Source organism: Bombus affinis, chromosome 1, assembly GCF_024516045.1.
Source record: "Bombus affinis isolate iyBomAffi1 chromosome 1, iyBomAffi1.2, whole genome shotgun sequence".
NCBI lineage: Eukaryota > Metazoa > Arthropoda > Insecta > Hymenoptera > Apidae > Bombus > Bombus affinis.
The window spans coordinates 12,850,233-12,870,103 of record NC_066344.1 but is presented as its reverse complement, the minus strand read 5'-3'; the positions used below and the strand labels follow the sequence as shown (position 1 = coordinate 12,870,103).

At 32.0% G+C, this 19,871-nt stretch overlaps 1 protein-coding gene and 2 long non-coding RNA genes across 12 annotated transcripts in view; 1 reads left to right on the top strand and 2 right to left on the bottom strand.

The window, feature by feature from the left end:
• Positions 1–3,008, bottom strand: part of LOC126921965 (uncharacterized) — a 46,209-nt gene extending 43,201 nt beyond the window's left edge. For both annotated transcript variants that reach the window (XR_007712608.1, XR_007712613.1), the window contains exon 1: positions 2,860–3,008. This is a non-coding gene — a long non-coding RNA (uncharacterized LOC126921965). The remainder of the gene's footprint in view (positions 1–2,859) is intronic.
• Positions 2,153–19,871, top strand: part of LOC126921614 (anoctamin-8-like) — a 29,346-nt gene continuing 11,627 nt past the window's right edge. For 8 of the 9 annotated variants that reach the window (XM_050733361.1, XM_050733352.1, XM_050733367.1 and 5 more), the window contains exons 1-6: positions 2,153–2,300; positions 3,006–3,381; positions 13,496–13,581; positions 18,591–18,751; positions 18,871–19,147; positions 19,425–19,613. In XM_050733361.1, the coding sequence (XP_050589318.1) occupies positions 3,189–3,381; positions 13,496–13,581; positions 18,591–18,751; positions 18,871–19,147; positions 19,425–19,613 (906 nt within the window). In that variant the 5' untranslated portion in view covers positions 2,153–2,300; positions 3,006–3,188. Of the gene's footprint in view, positions 2,301–3,005; positions 3,382–13,495; positions 13,582–18,590; positions 18,752–18,870; positions 19,148–19,424; positions 19,614–19,871 lie in introns of those variants that run through there. The other variant, XM_050733362.1, reaches the window with a different exon arrangement.
• Positions 12,439–14,529, bottom strand: LOC126921984 (uncharacterized). Its single transcript, XR_007712616.1, has 2 exons — positions 14,081–14,529; positions 12,439–13,654 (listed from the first exon to the last, which is right to left on the bottom strand). It is a non-coding gene; the product is annotated as an uncharacterized LOC126921984 (long non-coding RNA).

The window sequence follows — 19,871 nt, the reverse complement described above, 5'->3', positions numbered from 1 at the left end:
ATGCGAAAACTCTCTAACGACGGTCCGGTCGGTCGTAAGTTTAATTTTTATTGCACAATCCAATAATTTCTGCAAATGAGTATTATTAATTACCGTTTATCTGAAAGTTTATAAAAAAAAGAACAGATGAAGTTAACAAGGAAAGTACACATACATGGAATGCACCTAATAATTGAAGATTTGAAATGATAAATGAGATATACACGCTCTAAAAGCAAATATTTTCAATTTTCGATATTTACCATCTTAATAAATTTAATCAAAAAAGAAATGATCAAAAATATATATTTTACTTGTAGTATATTATTGTATAATCTTTAATACTTGCCATTCGTTATTTAACTTACTACGTATTATACTTATTATACTTATGTTATATTTCGTGTTATATATTATATTACTTATAATATATTGTAGTCTCTATCATTTAAATCATCTAACATTTACTATTTGTAGTACACTATAGTCTCTAACACTTAAATGGTTAACCATTTAAGCTCTATAATTTCAATATTAATTTTGTAATTTACAATTTTTTAATTTCATAATTTATAAAAAAATGTGGAATCCATTATGTTAGTGAGTTTAATAATTCTGCTGTTATTTGTCTAATAGGCAAATTCCATATATGTATATAATTGTCAATATGGCGGTTGGAATTAATCGGTCAAATTAATTTGATTCGTCCGTGGCATTCGTTCGATCATCTTTAGAATTCTATTTCGAGGTTCTCGGGGTTGTTTATCGATGTAGGGAACCCCTCTTGAAAGCCATCACACCCAACGAAGAAAATTATCAAAGCGTACCGGAAGTCACATTACGATCATTTTCCAATAGCTACGCTTTCCTATCCTATCTACATTGTATTGAAGGGCCATACCATCGATTCTTGTCGATATCTGTGCCACGGGTACGACACCACTGTCACTTCTGATGGCCACTTCGAGTCCGGAAATAGGAAATAATCAACTCGACGATATCTCGAAATAGACTAACGACGGGTTTGAATTTAGAGCGTGCCCTTGACACTGCCAAAACGTTCAATTTTCCCTCATCACCCATGTCATAATTCGACACTTTTAACGGGTACTACGACAGTCAAAACACGATTCGGATATTCGATTTCTGGTACATGTTGCATGTTATGTCATTTCGCGATCAATCGACATTCCATATCGACTTAACTCCGCTATGTCCTTGAGCTTATTTTCAATACAATTATGATTTTTTATTGCCAAAAAATTTCTTTAACTTGAAGAAATTGTTAAAAAGTTTATTGATATAGGTATAATTTCTTGTCCCACTTTGAATTGATCGGAAATAATATTGATCAACTCCATAAATTGAAAAGTAAAAAAGTATGAGGTTATAAACAAAATTTATATTATATTGTAAAAGTTTATTATATGCAATAAATTAAATAAAAAGTAATATTTAAGGCAAAAATAGTCACTGTAAGAAAAAATCTTTTTTGTCTTGTAAAGATCAATTTTATGATTCGAGTACATATCTGTTGTTACCATATTAGGTTAGTTATTAGATTATATAGCAAACAAAAGATTGCAGTATAGATTACTAAAGATTATAATGTACTGCAAATCTTAAATAAAAAACGATTTAATGTTACAAACTACAGTATATTACAAGTAACAACATATAGCATGTTGAAAGTGCCAAATAAAAATGGTAAGTATTAAAGACTAGGTATAATATATTACAAGCAGATCGCACAGTTATAACCATTTCTTCCGCTATAAATTCATTAAATGGTAAAGATGAAAAATTGATTATATTTTCCAAGAAATTCTTTTAATTTCTTTCTTTTTAACAATATATTTTAAAAGATCTTTAAAGGAATTGATAAATTTGTGAGATATTGAAGGTAACAGAACATTTGGAACATGTAATAAAGAGAAGTTTCATAGCAGGCGTAAATGTCTGCCGAACTCTCAACCTAATTTTCATATGCCACGAATACTCGACGTTTCCGGTGGTGTCACATGGCGTAGGAAACGACGGGGAAAAGTGGAAAAAGAGAAAAAAAAAGAAAAAGTGGCACAAATCGTGGTGAGTAGTCAAGCGAGAAATGGCGTTGCACCGTTGCGTTGGATCGATCGCAAGTCGCTTTATGTCAGAAGTTCGTCACAGATGGCGGCACTACATAGAAATGTTTCCCTACTTCGAGGAAAGAACAGGATGAGTCATAGAACATTAACATCGGCGAGAGCAGTGGTACGACCGCGAATTTCGCGAGACGGTTCACGCGGGTAAACTTTCACAGTAACTTCATGTTACACGAGGTAAATCTAAAGATTTTTCTCGATAGTTTCTTTAAATTTGTATTCACACCTTGTTAAATCAATTTCAATCATCGAATGATCAAAATATCAGTTATTTATTAATAATTGTTCCTTAATATTATATATTTTGATACTTCTATTCTTAATGTGACTAAAAAATATTTCTTCATAAATTCTGAATTTTTAATTTTAAGTTATGAATTTTCTATAAAAGAAATAATTGTAAGTATTTTTTTAATATATAAAAAAATTTGAAGATTGTAGAGATCCTCATTAAGGATCGTTAGATTTTCGACATTTAATCGTAAGATTATTATTTCTTCAAAAGATTTTGTGAAATCTGTTAGTGATTGATCGCGATCAATCATACTCGATGATCTACTAATAATTGATCAAATTAATCAGAACGTTCGATTAATCATTAATCAATCCTGATAAAAACGACCATCGATCATAACCAAAAACATATTTAACTTAAATGTCACGTGATTTTGATCATTTCTGCAGTCACTTTTATATCAAACCTATTCTACTTATAGACGAATTCAATACGACTTACCATTATTACGATTTCGCCTTCATCCAGTCTTAATTATCTTCATCAATAAAATACTCACATTTTTCACGTTTATATTCAAGCTATCGATCAAGAAACTTCACAATGTCTCATAACCGCTACCGGAAGAAAATTGCAAATTATTTCAGAAAATTGCCCCATAATAATCCGTCGCAAGAGTGGCGCCACTATGCGGCCAGTGCCGCGAAACGATGCAACGGAGACGAAGGGCGAAGAGAGTTCGCGAATAGAGGGTGCATAGAGGGAGCGAGTTCAGTTCAGGCGCAAAGGTCCTCGGTTAAGGACGCGACGGTCCTGCTAATCGGGACACTATGCCAGGCGGCGAGGGGTCCCCGATCAATCTCCTCGACCACCGTACATCGACCACCTCCGGCGAGTGCGCGAACAGTGACGAAGATGAGAGGACGACAGGCACCGCTTCCAGCACGATGACGACCGTCCTCACGGGCGACGGTCTTAGACGGAGGAAGGTCATACACGCGGCCAAAGAAACCTTCGACAAGGGTGAGTTTTAATAAATCTCCTCCATTTGTAGTACTACTGATCCCAAACTCATAAATCATCTTGTCATTCCTTATGTTTGATTTTTCATCAAGCAGATATAATGTGGTACAATTCGTTCGGCGTAACGATAGTACATGCATTCATGTGGATACGAATAATTCGTAGCGATAGTTAGTACATATTCTCAGTGATAAACACCAAATGCAACCAATCTAGTAACCAACAGAACCCAACGACTATACAGTCGAATTCGGTCGTATTATTGGACGACATCTAGGCATACAATACGTCAGTATTCGGACCGTTATTCTTTGCCCTTGCGAATATACGTTTCAGTCAGAAAACATAAGAAAGAGTATATTCGCTGTCCGCAGTGCGCGCAGTCACGGATGCTATCTCAGCGGCGTTGGTGCGCGCGTTCTCAATGCCGCGCCGTTGTAAATACATGGGACTGTGTATGTACAGAAGGTAGATGGGTTTCGTTACGAAAGCTCGCGCAATAATCGCAATGTGGGGAAGTATTAAATCACTGTCAATGATTTTCATGGTTGCTTATTTTCATCCAGGAATCGATTCACCTTCTGAACCAAAAATGGTTCGTACACACGCCCACCCGGTCATCCCCTTCTTCTTAGCCCGCGAGTCCCCTCTGAATTCAGCTTATCCCCATTTGCACCCAACTCCACTCGGCTGCGTACGCATGTCTTGATTCGCGGTTCTTTCGCAACCGCGTTCTCTTTAAACATTGTGACCATTCTCTGGAGAGCGAGTAAATTTGTTTATATTATAGGTGAATATATTATCATGTTCCTTAGAATGATGTTAAAAAAGAATTGGAATATAATTGTCCTCTGAATGTTGGATTCTTGAAATATATTTACAAATCATTGGTAGTTTATTTTGAAACATCATACCTCTGAAAAACTCATGTAATTAAAACTTTCCACAGTTTTTGAAGTACTTAAGAACTTTCCTATTTCAAAACTTTAAATGAACCAATTGCTTTGGAAGTACTGTATTATTTCAAGAATTCATCTATAAATCATAGATTCAACTCTTTTTGCCACTAAAAATTTTACGAATGACGCAAAACTTAAAAAATCAACTTTTGGCTGTATTTTCAATGCAAATAATCGCCGTATGTCGCCTTTCCTCGTGTCGACTCTTCGAGATCTAGATAGCGAAGTGGGGGTTAGACCAATAGAGTAGAGGCCGGTAATCGCGTGCAAGCTGACGAGAGAGCGCATTATCGCCTAAGGGCATTGCATTTTCGAGCAAATTTCAGCGATACCAGTGTGGTTTAGTTGGAATTCAAACGTCGTATATCACATCAATGCTAGCGTTCGAACGGTCGAGTTTCTTCACCCTGTGACCGTCAGGATACAATCGGTCACGATTTGACCTTTAAAGCGAATAATCTATTTTATATCGTGCTTTTTTCCTTTACGTTTCTAGAAATAGCTGAAGTTCGACTACATATTTGTTCAAATGGTCTTGGGCCAAAATGATGTTAATATTTAAAAATTTCTTTTGAATCATTTCTCAGAGGATTTGAGATAGGAATTATCTAATTATGGAAGAGCAGCTAGATCCACAAAGGAATTTTATTAGATTTGATCATGCTACTCCACAGAATTTTGCTGAAACGGATACTCCATATCTAAACGTGATAACTCGGCTCTCTGTGGCTTTATCTTCTACGCCGTGTCGGAAGTAATTGGATCCATCTATTTAAACGACTTTGTTCGGGGAAACCGTATTTACATTTCCTTTGTGAATTATTCTATGAATTATTTTCAATAATATTGTTTTGCTATGAAATTCTTTTTAAAAAATGACTCTAATGAGTTGTTTCATTTTTGTCAGAAATTAATTATATCATATTTATTAAAATTTAATCTGTATTGAAACAGAACATTTTCAATAAAGACTATTAATAATCCGATTTGTGATGTAGAAAATATAAAAAATTTCCTAATCTTGACTCATCACAAAAAAGAATTTCTAAAGAAATCCCCAAAAATCCCCAGTGTTGATTAACAAGCATCATCGAGGGGTAAATTAGAATTAAAAAACATACCACAAAAGCATACCATGTAAACCCTACTCTAATTCTCACCATGAATCGCGTGAACGCGAACATTACGTGATTCTAAAAATCCGTGCAACACCAAGAGGCTTCGTTCTATAGCGGTAATTGTGCATTTTCATTTAGGTTCGCATTTTCGATACCAGTAATCCGGCGAATGTAATTTTATGCGGCGTTGATAATCTCCACGGAACGAATACGTTTGATCATCTCATCGATGCACGACTACCTCGCGCCACAATGTGGCTATATTATTATTGCAGGGTGATATGCATAGTAGTGAAATTACCTGATTTAGTGGGATTTATTTTAATGATATACTCTACTTTAAGTATTATGAAGTTTAAAATATGATTATATTAAATTAATTAATATTTCTTAAGGTTATGATCAGTTTTTAAGTTTGATACTTTTTAAGATTATTATTATATGATTCAATAAGATTTAATATATTTTATCTTAAATTTTCATGATTTTGACAATTAATGTGGATACTAACTTTTCTTGTATTGATTAATAAAAACAGAACATTTCTGTTCTTAACCGCAAAATTTTATACACTATCACGTGTAAACTGTAGTTAGAATTTTTAAATTCATTTTTGCAAACGATGCCAGAAATATTACAGAAAATGTATTGCAAAACAAAAGATCATTTTAATATTTATAGCTTCTCCCCTACATAAAAAGTCGCGATTGAAACTTGAATGGCGGTTCTTTTCACACGTTATATCTCAGCAGGCAGCCTCTTCATTCTATATAAACGACTCGTTAAGCACTAAGGAAGGTCACTGTATTAAAATTATTTCCCTCAAATTCTCCGCATTTTTAAAAAAACCTTCTTCACTAAGGTTAACTTTTTCAGCAACGACCACACATTTTCTAAACAATTAATCAATTCCATCATCTTACTTTTATAAAAATCGTGGGTTTTAGAATTGAAAAATTCATAGAACATACATTTCATATGTGTTATTGAAAATTGTTTAAAGTGTAGTAATTTCACAATAATAAAACTGCATTAAAAAATATATGTTGATATCGAAATTTTTATATGTAATAGCGTAGAAAACAAAGTCAAATATTCTATCAAGTTTCTCTCATTAAATCAAACAACTTTTGCGCTAAAATATTTTCTCATAATAGTTGAAGAAGCAATCTTTACGTGTTGCATGAAACATAAAAATGGTTAAGACGCATACTTTACTTTCGGAAAAGCAAGTTGACGTCATATGGCCTTGAATAAGATTTGAACTCCTCATATTGCTGAAAATGTCTCAAATTACATATTTTTACTCTCGAAACGTGCAAACTTTAGTTCCTGATAGTTATATCAGTTTCACCAATTGTGTAGCCTTTTAAGAAAACTATCCTTTTCAGGGTCACCCTATACATATACCGGGCTGTGAAATGGCGGTATGAAGTGTAACTGTATATACTTGAGTGTGACGTAAGAGAGTGCTCCATCCCCTCTATTACCTGCCAAAATGAGGCATGTGAACAGTCCTGAAACGACTCCTATCGTCAATACACGAAATGGAGATTTCTAAAGATGCTTAAGTGATTTCCCACTGTTTTTTGAGTGTTCGAATCATCATTCGACATGTTTCGTGTGTTTTACATCCTTTGAATGGTTGATCTGGTTCTTCTAAGATAATAGTTTATTTCATTACATTATTAAAATTAGTATTACATAAAAAGGTAGGAATTATATATACTAGAAAAATGAGATAGAAAAATAGATAAATAAAAATGGTTTAACATTTTAAGTTAATAATAATGTTAATAAATTGATTTATTAGAAATTAGAAACTCAGGTATGTTTTTAGAAAGTTATATTATTCGTATCATTTTTCAATGTCTTTCAAATGGTTAATTAAATAATTCTTTATTAAAAATAAAGAATTACATATTCAAGTTACATATGCAATTCTCTTTAAACGAAATTAACGTAAGTCAATTAACAGGTATTAATTAGGTAGGTTACGTTAAACAGAATACGACGCTATTTAGGGTCAGGAACGCGAAGCCATACGGCGAAAAGCACGTACACTGTAGCTTGAAAAGCACGTGCCACTGATGCTACCAACGCATGGAACGCAAAGAAATGGGATGATCGATACACCAGTCATAAAGTGCCACACGTTTGACATCGATTTGCTTTAAAAGACACGTAACGTTCATGTCATATCTCGTAAATTAAGTACACCAACTAAGTATGCTAAAAAAGATAGTAACAAAGTCCTAAAAATTACTCTTTATATAGTATATGGAGTTACTTCTACGTGCAATTTTCATGTAAAAATATCAAATATGTATGTGTGTGATAAATTATATCATTTTAGAATATATAATTTTGTATTACATTATATGAAATGATAAAGTTTTATTATCACCCGATATATACATACTTAAATAGTAAATACTACTATTCCAGAATATTATTCTACGCTGCCGTTTAGTATGTATACATACATACATATCGAGTTAATTTCAAAACAACTTCGATCTCCAAATGCGTTGACTAATAAATCCTATAATTCCAGAATATTATTCCACGCCCCGTATCTGGTAACAAAACTTTAGAGCCATCGAGTATAGTAATTTAACATCGAATAACAAACTCTACGACTTCAGAATGTCATCATACGCAGTATACATATAACAAATTTTCGACCAAACATTGCAACTATGACTCTGTATAGTGGCTCACAAAAATATTTGGACATAAAAAATTTTTTGCTTACTGCGTCTCATTATAGTGCTAAAGAAATTTTAAAACGTTTCGGATAATGTATATGTTTTAATACATATGTATATATGCATATATACGTATAGTCAGCAACAAAAATACGCGGACAGTAGTAGAACTAAGTAAGTAGAAATAAATATCAATGAAGTTTCGTTAAGTATAACTTACTTGCACAAAAATATGAGAATTAATTTCAATTATTGAGTAAATACTCTACATACTATACAGATACGTAATAAATAAAATTATCATTATTAGTATAAATAAATATAAATAAAATTATTATATATATAATATTAATACTAATTCGATTAAACTTCATTGATACCTACTTCCTCATATAACTTATCTTTGTCTCCGACTATATCTCATGTTCATTTCGAAACAACTAATATAGACAAAGCATTTGTAAATTTTCCTTTTATACACTTTAAGACGTTAAAATTTCAAGAGAGTCAAAAGCAATCTTCATATAGTATGACACAAATCTTTCTGAGGTTTACGATTTACAATGCCGAGGTATAGACTAATTTACCAAAACTGATTTTTAAAGGATGATAATCTAGAATCTCCATGAAACTTTGTCTAAAACTTTCAACTTATTTTGTACATCGTCTTTTTTGTTCATTTTCATTAACGATTCTCTTAGAATCGCAGCTTCAATTAAAACTTAACGGTTCTACATATCTCCTTAATAATTTCGTAAACATTTTTAAAAATTCTTATGAATCTGTCGGTGTACATATTTTACTTCTACTATCTTATTTTTGTCCCTGACTATATTCATAAACATTTTCTGTGTTAAGTGTTCGAATATTTTCATAAATCACTGTCCTTCCTTTTAACCGTTCCTAAAGAAATCTTTCTAACTTTCGAAAGCAACGTCTCTACGATATTCCGTCTCTGGATGTTCGAAAGGTTTTAACTGATACTTTCCTCCTCTATGGAAACCAAGGCAACCGTCACCGTGCTTCTTCTAGAAGATAGTGTGTTCAGAGACGCGTACATAATATCACGCAACACTTGAGAGAACAGACTATGGGTGAAATACGGTCGATTTAATAGACTGGAACTATTGTATGAGATGTAAAATGTTGAAAGCGTACAAGCCTCTATACCCTGCAAGATAACATTTTATCAATTCGACCAGAGTTTCGGGTTTATTCATTTCTTAAATTTATGCATAATTGCGGTCTCGAAATGACAGGATCTCTAACAAAACTCGATCAATTATTGTAGCAGCCACTCAACTGGATAACGCAGTATAAAGTCTAGAATACTGTAAAGATTAGGTCTATAGAGTTGTGTATAATTTGATGAATTAATTCGTGTCTATAGTGGATGACGAAAGTATTTGAACATATATTTGTTTTTCCCGATAATTATTTAGTATGTAAATCGATTAGATGTAGTAGAGTGTTTGATATTCAATAGATTTACCTAACACGCGGAAAAGCCATTATGAGATACTTTGATTTTACAAATCATGTGAAAAATTTTATATATGTAGTCAACACAAGGAAAGATAAATGTATTATTATGATACATATAAAAATTCATATTTACGTACATGCTTTACAAAAGTTGTCTTTTTAAGTTTGCACTTAAAGCTTGGCTGATCTATATGCTTTCTATTTATTAAAAGAATACTATATCAGGCATACATAGTATCATATAAATGTTATGAATTTCTTAATAATTAATAATAATTGAGCCAATTGTTACCATTAATAGTTACTTAATATAAGAATATAAAAATATACTATAGTAAAGTTACTGTGTTTGTTATTTATATATGAAGATAAAGGTGGGAAAGGTTGCTTATTCTTCTGTCACCTATCTGAAGTTCAATAACGTAATAACATTCATGTTAACCATTGTATTCAATAACCTTTTAATGATTATTTATTATTATTTTAATAATTCAATGATGATTTTTTAACATTACTACGTATTACTTCATGTATCTATCATCTAATAGACCTCACATTACTTTTTACAAGAAGACATTCCATTTTATAGAATATATAGGAAGTTTCAGTGAAATCTTATTATAAATAGAACTTATGTACGATATTTACAAAAATAAAAAGATGGTGCATTAAATTCTTCGATTTTATTCTGCTATAATTTTAATGTCGTTCAATCAAACGTTGTCCACCGCAGTTAAATGGTCATAAAAGTTAAAAGTATAATAGGAATATAAAAATCATAATAACCACACTAAAAACATATCATGGCTAATTTAAGATAATTCTGTGGAGAAATGAAATCTATAAAATCGTTATTGGTCGTATGATAGAGATATGACCCATTGATTGGTAACAGTCCAAAAATATACTTATTTTATTTCACATTTACTCTTCGTTGATGTTCGTGTGATTTATAGAAGAGAAACTTTGCCAGAAATTCTTTAATTCAATTTGCCCTCGTTAATATTCTATTACGTTCTATAATGGTAGCAATATAAAAAGAATAAAAGATGAATTACTAATATACAGTAATAGGTAAATATTAATAATTTAATTTTTTACTGCAATTTAACTGTTAGATAAAGATACTTTTTTATCTCTGTTATATTTCACTTTTATTACCTGAAACAAATAAATCTCCATATGAAGTAACTTCTTATATAAATTGTATACAATTTGAATTTTAAATAGAAATTAACTTACAAAAAAAAAAGAGGAAATCAGAATTACTTTGAAAAAGAGTACTTTTCGTTTTAACGGAAATATACCTTTTGCACAACCCTGCGCAAAGTAAAACAAATGCTAGTGTGTTATTCGATTCTGCAAAAAATTAATACCACCGTTCTTTCTATCGATGGTAAAGCAAGTAACACACAAAGAACAATAAAAATCGAATTCCCCTTTGGAATTTCCGCTTCCTACCCCGCGAGCACCTCTGCAACGTCGTTTATCACCGGAAGAACGAGTAAAACGTTAAAAAGGGAAAAAGGAAACTTTTCGTGTTCGTACCGCGTGTTGAACGTGCAAAATGATGTTCTAACGAACAAAATACAGTGCATTATACAACAAGCTCCGCCAGCTCGGAAAATGCAATTTTCCATAGAGATGGATAACGAAGGGTGGAACTCTTAACTTTCAGAATACAAACCATACGGAAGTTCCTGACAATGTTGCAGAATCTTACAAAATTTATATTTCTTATTAATATATTTATATTTATATATAATAAAATATTAATAAATTAAGAAACATCATATATAAATATAATGTATTATATAATATAATAATATGTTTTTTATATTTTTTATATTAGGCCTTGGATGAATTTTAATGTTCTCAATTGGGGGAAATATCTTCGTCTATATTTCTCTCTTTCAAGGAAAGCAATAGATATAAATTTAGTACAAAAATAGTAATCACATTATTTAATTTTTCATAAAATTAAACAATAGTCGAATTACCTAATTTTCTATAAAAAGAAAGATAACTAATTCTAAATTTCAGACGAAATTTCGAGAAGATACAGTCTTACATAGATTAAAACAAACATAATTCCTGCATCCAATGAAGCTACGATATCACGGAGGTCGCTGAGCAATTTCCTGATTCGTAACCGTTGGCCAGAAAATTACCTTCGGCACGGTAGCGTGAAACTCTTTTTATTGCGGTCTTGCGATAGGAGCTGGTTGCGAGGAAGTTTTCAAATCGCCATTAATACAACGTGTCCTTGGGAGGTTTGATAGAAAACGTGGATTAAAAGCATTTCTTAATCTTACTTATTGAAAAAGAAAACGCATCACACAATAATGTCGCACTATGTTTTAACAATTGTCTATCTTTAAATTCGTTTAAAAGATTCATCTTCTTAAAAATTTTGGTAAGTTTGATTAAAAAATAGCAGAATTGAAAACGTTTTCCAAGTTACTTAATGAAGAGGAAAAAAGATGGCATAATACTGTCACGCTATTTGTTCGTGTTATATATATTTTTTTTCCTTTGTTGTTGTTATATATTTATAGTTGTCCATTTTTAAGTCTGTTAAAAAAATTAATATTTTTAAGAGTAATAAATTTTTCAATTTCGGGAGATTTTTTTAAATTAGAGCCATCTACAAGAATTTCAAAAAATGAACGATAATCCAAAAAATAATAGAATTTTAATAATTCAAAAAGTAGCGTTGTACATTGCGGAGGAATTTGATTGGACAAGAAATGGATAAAAATTTATTAATGACTTCGCAAGACATTAACTGGCCTAAATTTAATTTATTATCGAACAAAGGGAGCTCATATATTTTACAGCCGTTCCACGTAGTTGTATCTTCTTTCTTCTGTTTTCTTATTTGTGGTTCAGCCACAGTTTGAACATCCTCCAATATAACGACCCTATGCTCTGTTCCTCGTATTCTATAAAAGGAAACGGGTGATTGAAAATTGAAATAAGTATTATCGTTATACGAAAAAGCCAGTTCAAGTATTTCGTTAATGATCACCGTTGAATTGTCTGCGACTTATTTCGAATTCGTTAAAAATTCTCAGTACTTCGTTTTGATACTCGACGATCTTTCCAATTCTTTATCTTCGAGTTAATTATGTCTGTCGAGTATGTCTCCAGAAAAAAGAGCTCTGCTTCTTCATTACATTAAAGAAAAAGATGTGCTGTATAAGACACATGAAATGTGATAATTGAATATTTTCGAATGGTATAAGAAAATGAAAACAAAATTTTGTATACAAAAATTGTATAAGTAATTTATAATATAGCTATCGCAGACAAATTTCATATATCATTATAAATATATTTTATTACACGCGTAAACGACCTGTGACCCTAAATTCATCTACGTATGTATATCAGTCGATGTTAACAAACATCGCTTCAATTCATAACCCCACAATATCTGTTCCACCAGTGATACGTTTTCGAATATACATTACCTCTTTAAAATAGATAAAATCGATAAATCAACAACAATCAGAAATTCAGATTCAATTCATTTACATATTATTGTTTAATCGAAGAAGAGGACTGTTAGACTGGTTAGGCGAATTACAGCTCGGGGACCGCTTCCACGTCTCGTTATATGGATCGTCGCGTTTCCATCAATTACGCGAGCTATTAAACCCCGCAATTTGCCGCTTTATTAAGGAAACCCGCGTTCTCGCTTCATCACGTTCACGGAAAATTAATCCTTGGAAAAATAACACGACGCTAACGACGTGTCTCGTTAGGAGACACCAGGACTGGCATGGATCGATATTTAATAACAACACGTCGTTTCCATTTTCCTTTTCTTTTGCAGCATCCCGTCTACTCAGGCGGAAGATACCATGCACAGGCCACTTGATGACCCCCCGCCGCCTATGGATACAGAAGGTTCCAACTCAAGTACGTTTTCGAATCATTACATACTTCTATTATGTACCACTGTAATCTCGTTATGTCCTCTATTTATCATTTCCTTTAAAAAGTTACTACAAATTATGAAAAATGTTTTAATAAATTTAGTATTTAATATTATTACTTTTTCATTCTTGGATAGCTTAGTGTTTCTGCACTTTGTTACATATATGATGGATTTTATACATTTATAGAATTCTGTATAATATTGTCAAATAGTATATGTATTTGTTATTTATATTTGCAATGTATCTGTTACACATCAGTTTCAAGTTTGAAGTTAACTAAATTCAACACAATCAGTGCTTTAGCAAATTTCTCTAAATATCTCCTTATATTATCAACTATTATAAATATTTATTATTTGGTAAAACAAATTTTGACATTCAATATACGTAATTTTAAACGTTAGAAAAGGTTAAGTTTGCTTTTATATATTCAAAATGGAAGAAACGAAAATGCTTTAAAAGAAACACCTAGTACATACCACAAGGCTTCTTCTTTCTTCGTTTCTTTTTTCATGTAAAATGATAGAACAATTTTTCACTGTTATCGTAAACGATTTCCATAATTGAAAAAAATGCCAGTATTCGCTGTAACACATGTTTGACCAATATAACCGCTAATTACTCGACCATTGTCCGGATTGAATTATCCGTGACGAAGCAAGAAGCCAGTGGTGAGAACGTGTGCAAAAACATTCCAACTTGATTCTACGCCCGAGCACACCGGATCCTTATATCCATCTGAATGGCTCATCTATCACCATATTCCTGACCAATTGAAATCAATACACGACGAGCACAGGGAATCCATCGTGTACAGTATACGGTATCCACGTGACGTACAAACAAATTTTGTTGCACACATCCTCGTTATTCTACGTTACTACATACACGGTTTATAATTGGGATTGGCTTTCTTGTTTACGAAAACGCGTTCTACGGCTATTGATTTTATCGTTATTGATCAAACGATTGTGTGTAGGGGCGGGCGGAGCTTAGAAATGACGTGCAAATCCTAAATCATCAATTTATAATTAGTAGATTAATATCAGGGCTGTCTAATGTAATGATGTAATAACCAATTAATATTAGGAAATTAGTGGATTATTGGCATAATCGAACAATTTATATATAATTTGTAAAATTTACTTGTAAAATTTTATTATTATCGCATTTCATACAACTATTTTATCTATTATTGTAAATAAAATATGTACATCCATGTACTATAAAATAACTATTAGAACTATGATCCGATATGAATTCGCACTACAGTCATGTAAGAATTTGACGCGTCAGCCATCTAGAGAGGAATCTCAAGAATATCATATACAAGCGTGTAGGAATGAATAGAATTGAGAAAGGTGGCGTTAGCGAATAAAACGGCCAACCAGTGAAATTGATTCCCCTACGATATGTTTCCAATTCTATCCTTTTCACATTATTGCTATACATTTGTAGCTCTTTATTTACTTATTCTTCGAAACATCGATACATTTCTATATTCTAAAATTTTCGTATTTTTACGTTCGCATACATTTTCGGGTAACTTCTCTATTCGTGACGCATTATCGTTGTGCCGATATGTCGGTAACACCGACATCGGGATTGCAATTTGGCAAGATCATCATTGTGTATGCCTTCACTATCGTCTATTTGGTAGAAAAGTTTCGAAACAAATAAACTCCTGGCAACCGGTCAAACAAACTGTTTGATGATGTTATTACAAGTTACTCTTCGAAAGGAAATTATAACGAGAGGTTTCAAGCCTGCCACTTATTCAAAGCTTGTTACGTGCTTTTATTAAGATGTCTGCTATTTCTTTTACTATGTATAGTAGCTCACAAGAGTATTCTAACACTTACAATAGGAAACTTTTATGTATATATTATATGTGTTGCAGAAAATATTTTGAAATCTCATTAGTATCATAGCGAGATAAGACTGTTATGATTATATTAATAAAGTTCGAATATAATGTGAAAATGCTTATATGTAAAAGTTACAAAATGTATCAAAGTAATTAAATAATTAGTCATTCATTACATTAATAAGGTACAATATTCGTTAAAAAATTAAAACTTACTAACAAACAAATTAAATATATAGCGTTTAGTAAAAAAATTAGTACATGTTATGATAGCTTAAGCTGTAATAAATGTTAAAGATCCTAGGTCCTAGTGAATATCGAGGCTTATTAATAAAATCTCTAAAATATGTACTTACACTAAATATCTTGTATCTTTTATAGAATTTTTTAATACCCAAAAATATCTTAATAAAATTTGAGAATTATTCTACACATATGCTTAATTCTAGACTTAATTCTAGATGTAATTTTCATGTAAATTATCAAATAGTGAATTGTGTAATTTTAGAATATAATTCTATACGTTATATATAGTTATTGTAGTCGAATCTCATTACACTGTTAGAGACATTTCAAAATGTTTCATATCATACACATAATATATTCATGAAAGATTTCTATGTATAAACATTCATGAGCTGCTCTAGGTATATGGCACAGAATATGATGTAACGAGGTCGTAAGATCGGCCAGTAGTCAAAGCATTCATATTTCGGATATCGGGACAAAGAAAATGACAAGAACAGCAGTGGATAAGGAATTTAAACCTCGACGGGCGCCATATGTATATCTATACATACAAAGAAAGTTTTAATATAATGTCATTTTATATCCATTTTGTAAGATAAATTTATATTTATGTTACTATTTCTTTTTCCCTACTTCCATTTTAAATATTTATATTTATATCGCAATTTATTGAAATAGTTACTAACATTTGCAGTTTTTCTACTTTGATATAGATATAGATCTATATAGAAATATAGACCCTATAGTTTAATTCTTCAATTTCAGATTATCACGATTAAAATCATTTATGTAAAGTTGATACGACGTGGATACAAATATTTAAAAAGAAAACAGGTTCACGTTAGAATACTCACGGAGGATGCCTGCGTAATATGAAAAAAGGTAAAACATGTAAAAATGGAAATACATAAAGGCTATAAAAATGTTCAAAATATGAAAGATGTAGTAAAACAACGAGACAAGAAAGTGAAAGCAAAAACCCATGAAACTTGCATTACCCCTCCTTCTAACGAATAATTCATCGAAACGGAGGCAGAAGATCGATAAGTTAAAGTGTGTATAAGACACGAACGAAAAAATACAAAACTAACGTGCAAACAATTATTCAAATCAGTAAATTAACGCAAAGAGCATCAAGATCTTTAAAGTGTGCTTTATCAATGTTAATGATATTCATTAAAATGAATACAAAATTTTAGGAATAAAACTTTTTCATTTGCCCGTGTTTATTTATAAAGTATTTTTATTTATTTTAAAATTATACTTTTTAAAACAATATTGCTTTTTTAATCGGATATGCTTTTTCTGAATTAGTTTTCTTGGGAAAATCTGATCAAACAATATCATGCCCAGAAAAATGACTTCACCTAACTGTATTTCAACCAATCAAACGATCAAAGAGCGATGAAAAAATCCATCCTGTGTTGTAACCACGTTGCAGAGGATTAAACACATCTAACCAGCGTTAAGGTTTATTTATCTCCGCGTTCTTTTTGGATCTACGTGCTGCTCATTGATCGTCAGTTAATTTAATATAAGGTGACCTTTTAAAAAGCGTCATCTTCATCCCCGTAACGATAGTAGTTCCGATGAGATATCCTAAGACATGCCCACGCGCGGTTTCTATTCTTTGTTACGTAACTTTTTCCATATATCGTTCAATACTAGCCATCATTTGCGTTCCAGAAGTTCAGCCTCCTCCGTGAGATTTTTTATTCGACTCACGTAGAAAAGTTGGCTTTATTAGCTGTTTTTCTTTTTTATGCACAATGTGGTAGAAAATTGAAAATTGTCGAGGAACTTGTTTAGCGAAAAAATATAATAGGTATAGGAGGTATACTTTTCCACTTTACAATTTCATTGTTCAATATTTTATACTAAATGCAGAAGTTTTAATTTCTGTCAGAGACTACACTACACAGAGACCGATATCACAATACTATTCATAATATAGTGGCTCAAAATTACAATTAAGATTACATCAAAAGTTGATTGTAAACTCTGAAGTCTTTCTTTTTCTTAGTTCTCTCTTAAACTATGTAATACAATCTAATTAACGTTGTCAGTATATAGCGCAAGTTTTAGTTAGCACATCAATTATAAATTAAATCTTCGTAACAAAATAGCGTTAAAGTTAGTCTTTGTACTTGTTTGGCTACGCTCCATGATTCGTCACTGTTATCTAGTGTCATGTTATCATACATTGCTCTTTATGTATAAATATAGTAAATATTAGCAATTTCTGAGAAAGAAGGATTTCTTTTAATTCCAGCAGAGTAGATAATACGGATAATAGAAGTGAATTTCGACGGCGGTATTAGGTCAGACATGCCATCAGGATATCTTCGCGCGTAGATTGTCAATATCAAGCAATCTGCTGTCGTTTGGAAGACGGCCAGGGCAAACGAGTTTAGTCCCTGTGCCAGAACACATGTATAATTCGCCCTACGGTCTATAATTCCATAGGGAAATAAGTGTACCTTGTCCAGCGATAAGTACAAAATAACGTCATGGTTCTTATTTGTGGACATTCAAGTGTATCTTATTTCTTACGAGAAACCTGATTATTTCGATGATATGGAGATATGGAATAAAATCAGTAAACTGGTAAAATAGAATCTCGAAGCAGCTAGCTTGAAGAACTTTGAGAACTCAAACGACTTAAAAAAGAATCCTAGAAGTCCGAGAAATTTTGCAACTTAAGAAACTCTACGAAATTAAAGAGTTCTAAAAATTGAAGTATTCAAATCCCAAGAAACTAAAAAATAGAAATCCAGGAATTTAAACTCTAAGAACTCTAAGACTAAAAATTCATAAAGATTTGTTGTAATCGATAATCGATATTCGCCAAATATGAATGATGAATTGTACAGGAATGCGACGTCGTGATGATGTTTCCAAGCGGAGCAAGCGATGAAACTTTGATGTGGCTCCTAGGCCGTCTTCGGGCGGGAACCCCGGGCCTAGTGGTGCATGTCCGACATCATACTTCGTCAGACACTTATGGCTTTTATTTAACAGCTCCCTTTAGTGTGTAAGTATATTTCTTATATATTGTAAATTATAATCATTACATTCTATTGATTATATGAAATCTCAGGAACCAAACTGATTTGATTAAAAAAATTTTAAACGATACTTATTTATTGATAGACTATTGAAAGCTGCCGAAGAGGTGCATTTACCAAAGACTTTACGTCAAGAGTTCGGTGGAGGATTGAAAGAATTTGTAGGTTCTGAATCGAGCTGTTTCGAAGGCAGCGACGATGAATCTCGATTCTTCACTACTCAGGAAAGGCAATCGCTGGTCCTGCACCTGCTGCATACTCTTAGGGCGGGTCCGCAGGATCTTCATAGTCTATCCGGGCTTAAGATGGTGGAAGGTCAAGCAATTATTCCAAAATGCCTTTCTGCTGGGATTATATCCCAGGTTAGTGTTATTCGTTAAACGATCTTTGATCTGCAAATGCAGAATAGTATAAATTCCTTTAAGAATTCTTATAAATAATCAAAATGTCTTACTTAGATTGAATCTATAAGAATTCTTAAAGAAATTTGTATTATTCTGAGAAATTATTAATTATTACTAATTGTTGATAAGTTCAACTTTCTTGAAATTTTTTTAGCTTTTCATAAAAAGATTTGATTGTTTCTTTTCAACTTATTGTTGTACCTGTGCTTATAAGAAGAAATATATTTTTTTCCAGGTCTTCCCTCTTCACGAATTACCTGCGTTGGAGAAGCTGCAACGAACATGGGTTCGCGCGTTTCTTAGCCCCCAACCCTTGGACGACATTTGTAAATACTTCGGAGTCAAGATTACCATGTACTTCGCATGGCTCGGTCATTACACCACCGCTCTGATCGTTCCAGCTGCAGTGGGTGCCATATATTGGGTAAGAAAAGAAATATATATTCCTACAGTTTACAAGTATTAACTATAATGTTTGTAGAACATGAGAATATTTTTTCCAAGTAACTATCCATAAAAGTAATTCTGTAATACCGAGCCGTGAAAATCTCAAATTTTTGGCTAAAAAAGCTTTTAACAAAGCTACAAGTCAAATTTTGAATACCCAACAATTCTTATATTTTCATTTTATAATTTTTAATAATGTTAATCTTGTAACTAATAGCTTTTTTATAAGGTGTGT